General features: G+C 38.6%; 1 protein-coding gene across 1 annotated transcript; it reads right to left on the reverse strand.

Annotated features, from left to right (window-relative positions):
• Positions 1 to 763: 763 nt before the first annotated feature.
• On the reverse strand, positions 764 to 7590 carry ISCA1 (iron-sulfur cluster assembly 1). The gene is made up of 4 exons (XM_015849308.2): positions 7421 to 7590; positions 6684 to 6737; positions 4943 to 5048; positions 764 to 3116 (listed from the first exon to the last, which is right to left on the reverse strand). The coding sequence occupies exons 1-4, from the start codon at positions 7499 to 7501 to the stop codon at positions 2968 to 2970; spliced, it is 390 nt and encodes a 129-aa protein (XP_015704794.1). The 5' UTR covers positions 7502 to 7590; the 3' UTR covers positions 764 to 2967.

Raw genomic sequence — 7590 nt, forward strand, 5'->3', positions numbered from 1 at the left:
AAAGCTAGTCATGCTGAAAAGTAGTTTTTCAAGTAATTTTTCAGAGCTTTTCTGGGACAGATACATAAATACATACTTTGCCACATGAAAAGACTACAGATTCCTGTCAAAAGAGACTGCCAAATTGCAGCATCACAAAAGAATTACCTGCTTAGTAACAACAAAAAAATAGTGCTAGCACCAAAGTGGTATAGTTAGGAAATAATAATATAATAATTACAGTGATAAACAACATAATCAGCCCAGCAGATACGATTCAACACACACAGTATTTTTTTACATCAGATTTTACAGTTCTATCACCTGTCTTACGTTTTTTAGCTTGAATTCATTTTGTGTTGTCATCTGTTGCAAGAATGACTTGTATACTGAGCTGTTTAAGGTTCTCCTGAACAAGCTGTCCTCCTTCCTGAGACATCCAAAGAGAGCTACAAAAAGGAGTGGATCATGAACAACTTGTTGGTGCACAAGGATTTCTGTTGGTTTGTTTTAGGGTTTTACTTCACCCCATCCCCAAATTCTGTAATAACTCTATCAGGACAGTTGCAGCATTTCCAGCCTCCCGGTTCTAAGAAAGGTTTCATTCTTTCTCCCCAGTATCAACAATTTCCACCACTTTCTCAGAATTTAATATTTTTAGAGTTATTAATTCAGGTAACATTAACATTGTATTTATTTCTTAACCCAGACATATAAGCCCAATTCTCCGCCATGCCCTCTGCCCCATATTTATAATTGTAAACAGAATCATTTCAAAATTGGAATCTTTCACATTTACCAACAGGTAATATTTATTATTATAATTCAGATCTCTACATACAGTATTGCACAAAATTGTATCAACTGACAAAACCATGTGCCTATAGAACAGTAAACAGCACTTAAGCAGAAGCTTTAACAGACTGTGCGTTATGTGTCAGTAAATTAACACGTTTGAAAAGAGTATTTAAAGAGTATGAAAATGCAAACTTCCATTCAAGGCATACACAAAACACATGAAAAAGATTAATGCATGTGCACAGGTCCAAAAACATCCCCAAAACCAAATGCACACTGAAATAAGCAAAATGAGTAAAATCAAAGCACTCTTAGCAAAAACCAGTGCTACTACATTCATAGTTTTATCTGCTAACAAGGAGCACAGCAACGCAGTCTGAAGAAATGCCATTAGCTTGTAGTTTTAGGCATACTATCACATTAACTGGATTTTTGTTTGGCAAGACAAAAGGGTTTACGGCACTATAAATTCACCTAACCAGTGTTATACCAGTTACTCCTGAATTATTGTATAAGATAAAGTAACTGTGTATAGTACTTGCCTACTAAAGAAAGAAGTGTTTTTACATCAAAAGGTGACATAGTGTATAACTAAAATTTAAGCATTTAATATTAATCAACAGCTCTGGAAATCCCGGCCTTCAATTCCTATGCAGTACATACCAAAAATGGTTTAAATTTTTCATTTTTCTTCTTGCCTCTACATATTTTCTCAAGCCAGATCTAACTGGCTGCAATCTTACATCTGTAGCATGTTACTGTTGCCAAGCTGTTCATGCTGCTAAGAGCCCAGCCCCCAGAATCCTCTACTTTCTATTTCCACTCTTTTGACTAAGTGTTAACCTGGGAAACTAACCCTAAGAAGTTACTGTCTTGTCTACAAAAAGGAGTTTAGCTGCACAGTCTCCTCTTTAGGCAAACAGGGAAATTAAAGATAAAAGGATGGAACTGTACTTTTCTCCTATCAGCTTTGGGAAGTCCTCAAGACTGCCTGATTTCCAGTGGAATAGCATCCCCTAGAAAAACACTGCTTCAGAAACGGAATAATCTGATTAGGAACTATCAGTTTCTTTAATTACTGACAGAAATATTTTTAAAAGAATTACTCAATAAGAGCTTTTTTATTTTTTTAAATGATAAATGGATTCCTGTTACTAAATTAACCTTCAATTAGCCGTTACACATAAGTTACCATAAGCTTTTAAAATGAAAGATGCTAGCGCTAGTTACTAAGCAGAGTTTAGAATTCTATCAGAAGGAGTAGCACACATGGTTAAAAAAGTTAAAGGTTTATCTCCCAGAAAAAGCAACTTATGGCTTTGGTAGGCAGATAGCATAATGAGAATACAGACACATCCTGTGAACACAGAATCAAAATCTGGAGAACTTTTAACACCTTTGCAATTTAAGTCACGAAAGATAAACAACAGAAATGTGAGGAACGTGGGCTGTATCCTAATTAGCACTCCAGTACCTGAATATATTTTATGTTTTTGAAAAATCACTAAGTACAGCATAGGCTGTGCCATCAACAATGCAAGGAACAGGATTAATATTTAGTTAGCACATTTTTTACTATTTCTACAAGCAGTGCTTTAGCAGCCTAACACTGCTTCAGTATACAAACTCCTTTTTGGACTTCTCTGGATTTAGAGGAAAGTAGGCTACCAGATTCATGAAAACATGAAAGTATCAGAAATCTAGGAAAGGAAAGTAAGCATTTACATAATCAGTGAACTCTGAAGATGAAGACCATATGTCTGTGTACATAAAACACGTCTAAGTGATGACTTATTTTTTTTTTCCCCTCTCATAATTGAAACCAGAACATACTGGCAATATACTTTCTCAAATTGCATCAGTTTTGGATAGGGAATGAGTGGACAAAGAAAATTGCAAAGGAAAAGAATAGCAGAGTTTTATTTCCTTGATATGTAGAAGTACAGCGACATGATGATAGCACTTCCTGTTCTTACCTTTTGGATTCCAACTCATCAAAAGTTACAGGATAACTGCATCAGTGCTGCAATTTAACACACAATTCACATATTCAGCATGATTTAACTTTATTTTCCTTAGTGGTGCCCAGACTCTACACACCCTAGAACCTGAAGAAAATTTATCTCCTTCCGGAAAGCCAAATAGCAAGTGTCTTGTGATGTTTAAAGTCAAAGAAGTAGTCCTGAGATTTCAAATGTTAAAGCTTTCTCCACAGCCACACGTTCCTTTAATGTTTGGATTATTGAAGACAAATTCACTGGACAATTTATCTTCTACATAGTCCATTTCAGTTCCTAGAAGAGTCAGCTGCGCTTTCTTCTCAATAAACACTCTAACCCCTTAATGACAACAAAGAAAAACAGATTTACATAGAGAAAAATCATTCACCGTTTACTTTGATTTGTATTTCAAATAAAAGGGAAATGGTAAATTTTCAGTTTCAACACTGATTAAAAAAATAAAGTAGAAGCAAGATTTGAAGACTATCAACAGAACTTTTTCCTCACCCTGTGACACTTCTATTGCATTTTTTATCCTAATCTAAAATCTGTATAACAGTCTTAGCAGTAGTTCATCTTATGAACCAGAAAGAGATACCTTTTCCAAGGCATGCAAGGTGAAATCTTGATGCAAAGCTGTGAGTAGATTGCCTTAGCTGTTTATAGGGTAGGTGATAACAGAAATAACATCAGCGAACTGCAGCAAGAACTGGTTAAGTTAAATAAGCGACTGTCAGTAAGCTGTTCTATTACATTCAAAATTGAGATAAAACACATTGCTGTAACAATACAAGTCTGCAGGCAACTATGTTGAATTTACCCCAAACAGATTTTCAGGGCAAATTTAGATAGCAACTGACACAGAAGGCTAAACCTAACACAAACTTTTACAGACCTGATCCCTGAAGCTGTCAGGGATCTTTTGCTACCTAAAAGCCAGAAAATTTGGGCTCACATCCAAAGCCACCAGCTTGATGTGTACAGAGCTATTTAAAAGTCAAAGCCTTTAGTGGAAATCTGTCTAGAAGCAGCCAAACAAAACAGAAAGCAGAGACATCTGAAATGCTGGCTGTCTTTAGAGTTTAAAGTATCTCTTTATCCCTGACTGAGGGAAATAGAAACTACTTTTATCTTCCTTAAGATCCAAACCAGAAATCTTTTCAGCTCTATAAAGCCAGAGCAGCTCTGAGTCAAGCAGAGGTAACTCCTGAAGCAACTGAAATCAAGAGGCACTTGCAAAATTACATGGTAGTCCCAATCTCACGTGCTCCAGTTCAATTTAGTCATTTGTTGTCCCAACTAATTATTTGTGTAAGAGAATGAAATGTATTAGTTGGTCACAGATATTTACAACACGGCTGGAAGATGGGCTCTGCTTAGCAGCATACTACTTATAAGGAAATAATCTAGCCCCCTACACCCATTCTTATTCACATCTCTTACTTTTTTACCAGGTTAGTTTTTCTGAATGTAAATCTTTTATTTACAAGAGAAGTCAGTAATTCTTAAACAAAGAAAAACAAAAAAACAAACAAATAAAAGAATATTTTAGAAACTTCTTGATAACAAACGTTATATTGATTCTATGAAAATCCCTATTTCACAGAAGGACCACAAAGAAATTCTTCTGTAAGCAGAAAAAGCTATGGAACTATCAATATTTTGCCAACCCATCTGTTATACGGTGTTCAACAAAATTATCAGGCAGCATGCTTAAACATCAGTGAATAAACACAATTTTCAACTAAGGCTTAATTAAAATTGAAGAAATGGTTGTTACAGAACAATTTGAAGATCAAAAGCATGAACGGGTTAAAAACAAATTATAGATCAGTAAAGCAGAAGACAAGTCAGGGAAGACTTAGCAAAATAAGGATTGTAGTTTTGAAAGCTCTAGTTTTAGGTATGCTGATCAAGTATCCCTTTCTATATGCATTTTTCTGTTTTTTTCTCTAAATAGCTAAGATTAACCACCCCCAAAAAACATGAAAAATTGGCTACACTACTTATTCTGTGCCACCTCTGAACCACAGATTGCAAAGCTGCAATGCAACAGTAACTCCAACATCAGAAAGCTAGAACCTCTTCCTATAATTTAGTACTCAAACAATTTCTAAGCCACGTTTCTAACCACACAAGATTGCTCTACTGCAGCAGAAACTCACCATCTTGAACTACTTCTTCATCAGAGTCTCCTTTAGACTTTGTATATTCTAATGTATAAGAAAGTCCATTGCATCCCCTCGTACGAACACCTACTTTTACACCTACCTGAAAAAAAAACCACAAACATACATGACTTTTCTTTTTAAACCTGTTCTTCAACACCAAGTTATAAAAATATGTGGAATAACAAAATGATGACATTTATTCTTCACTATCCCAAAGCCAGTCCTAGAACAGAAGAGAACTAGTTCAGTGAATTTTTTTTCCCTTTTACAAAATTTGTTATCAAGGTAATGGTAAGCATCAGACATTTGCTTCTTTGCACCTAGCTCTTGTATATTCTTAAAAAGAAGTTTTGAAGTGATAATAAACTACTGGTACTTCTGTCTCATAAAGACAGTAACATTTCAAAACATTGTGACTTCAATATAAACATTCAGATGCTAATCAGGCACTATTTTAAGATTATTACGATTAATTATGAAGCTGTGAGGGCAGGCCAAGGGCAGTTGCTATATTTTTACGCTCTGTCTCTAATGACCATCAGAAAACTACTTCGAAGTTCTGAAAGAATTTACTTTGGTTTCTTCATTACTCCTATTGCCTTTTGCCATTAAAACTTAAGACCAGCCTCACATCAAATATAACTAGTTGCTTACTATTTTAATCCATGTTAAACCCAACCAAGTCAGTATGTTTGTAATCATTCACAGCTTCTCTCAATGATCTTCTATGTTCGACAGAAAAAAACACAGCCATGTAAGTGAGGAGCTAAGAAAAAGTGGTACAGAATCAGAAAGACATCTGTGTACAGTAATCTTTCAAAAATAACTCTTCCATTTCCAGCAAACCACTATTTCATAACTAAACAGAAGTATGCTGTATACCTGTGTAATCAGCGTTACAATAAAAATCTACCAAAACACTATCAAATGCCATCAAGTGGGACCTCAAACTGTGTGTGATCTGCTCAGACTAAGCACCTCTGGACCGGAAACACTAGATACAATGCAGCATGCTGGAAAACAGGTACATCTTTGATAACGCAAGGATGACTGATCAGCTGAGCTGCAGGCTTTGGGCTTCCTTACCATCATTTGTGTTTCGAACAAAAAGCCCAGTTATTTGCAGATGTACAGGAAGAAGAAGAAACAATGGGCATTGTACTGAAGTTAAGAGAGAATATTTCTCTTGAAATACTACTTGCTGTAAGGCAAAATAAAAGCAGTGTTTGTTTTTATAGTGGTTAGAAAGCAAGACTGTGCTTTCCTCTGAAAAGCTCAGTTTTTAGATGAAATGCTGGTAACTTACAAAAATGAACTTTTCATCAAGTTTCTAAAGTACTGTGTGTTTTCTAATAGATAATAATCTGGCATGACAGTAACATCTCACAACAATCTGTATAAAAACTAATTATTAATGTCTTAAAGCAACAGTTGAAGTCTTCTTTTAAGTCACCACTACACTATATGAGAAGACTTCATTAAAATATAAGAATAGTTCCAAGCTCAACTTCTTTTCATATTTTTTCATCTCAAAAGTAACTGTACAGTGCCACAACATTACAGCAAGCCACCTCCTGCCATTTCATTCCATAGCCAAACTATGCTTAAAAAACATTGTCCTCTAAAAAAGCCCCCAACATCTCTGAACTGCTGGGCATTTACTTCAGATTTCCAGGTAAGCCAGAAGTGTTTTGTGACTGTCAGCTGCACAGCACGACAGCCCTGGTAAACCTACATGCTCTGGCTGGTCTTTAAGAAGTTGTTTTATCTTCTGGACGGCTGACGGGGTCTGAAAAACAAAAATACACATATCATTTCAAATCATTACTTCTTGTTTATTTGCTGTAAGCACTTGCACCAACAAGTGTTTAACAGAACTGTATTATACACAGTTCTTTTCTGACGTTGTGCAGTACAGTTATGCTTCACACTATGCTCTGGCTCCCCATTTGCAGGGCCACCTTTGGCACAGCCACCTGTCACATTGCCAGCCCACCTGCTGCAGACCTGCTGCCTGACCTCAGCAGCACCTCACGCCTGCAGAGCCCAGTCCGTGCCAAACAGGGCTCCTGTCGCCTCCCCACCGCCAGCAGTTCAGGCACCTAAATCCCCTGGACAAGCTTTTCGTTTCTGGCCACCCTCCGTGCACACAGCCCGCTCTTCACTTTCTGAACACGACGTATTTACATTCGTCTGTAAGTACGCACGCACCTCGCACGGCCGTTCCCCGCTCCGCAGCCTGCTGCCCGCGGGCCCCCGGACGGCGTCCCCCCTCCCTTGCCCGCACCCAGACCTTCGCTCGGCCTTTCACCCCCAGACACCCAGCGGCGCTCGCCCCGCCCGCCGCCTCCGTGCCCGTTGTCACCTCAAGGCCGCCCGCCGCGAGAACAGGCCCCGCCGCCCGGCCCAACACCGACAGCGCTGTCGGGGAGGGTAAACGGGGGCCGAGCGCGCTCCGCCCGGGGCACTGACCAGGGTGAGGGCGGCGCGGGTCGCCTGGATCTTCCTCTTGCTGACGGCGCGCACCGTGGCCCGCACCACCGACGATGCCATCACACCCCTCTGCCCCTTCCTCTGCCCTCTGCCATGGGCACCACTGACGTCACGCCGCGACACCGCCCCTCCTGACGCGCTTCCGCCAT

The sequence above is a fragment of the Coturnix japonica genome, chromosome Z (assembly GCF_001577835.2).
Source record: "Coturnix japonica isolate 7356 chromosome Z, Coturnix japonica 2.1, whole genome shotgun sequence".
Taxonomy (NCBI): Eukaryota; Metazoa; Chordata; class Aves; order Galliformes; family Phasianidae; genus Coturnix; species Coturnix japonica.

Excerpts from the sequence above, each read along its gene's own strand:
- ISCA1 (XM_015849308.2), bottom strand. The coding sequence starts at position 7,501 with ATGGCATCGTCGGTGGTGCGGGCCACGGTGCGCGCCGTCAGCAAGAGG. Across the intron at positions 5,049-6,683 it reads TTAAAGACCAGCCAGAGCAT|GTAGGTGTAAAAGTAGGTGT; the intron begins GTAGGTTTACCA and ends TTTTTTTTTCAG. Across the intron at positions 3,117-4,942 it reads TGAAGAAGTAGTTCAAGATG|GGGTTAGAGTGTTTATTGAG; the intron begins GTGAGTTTCTGC and ends GTTGTCATTAAG.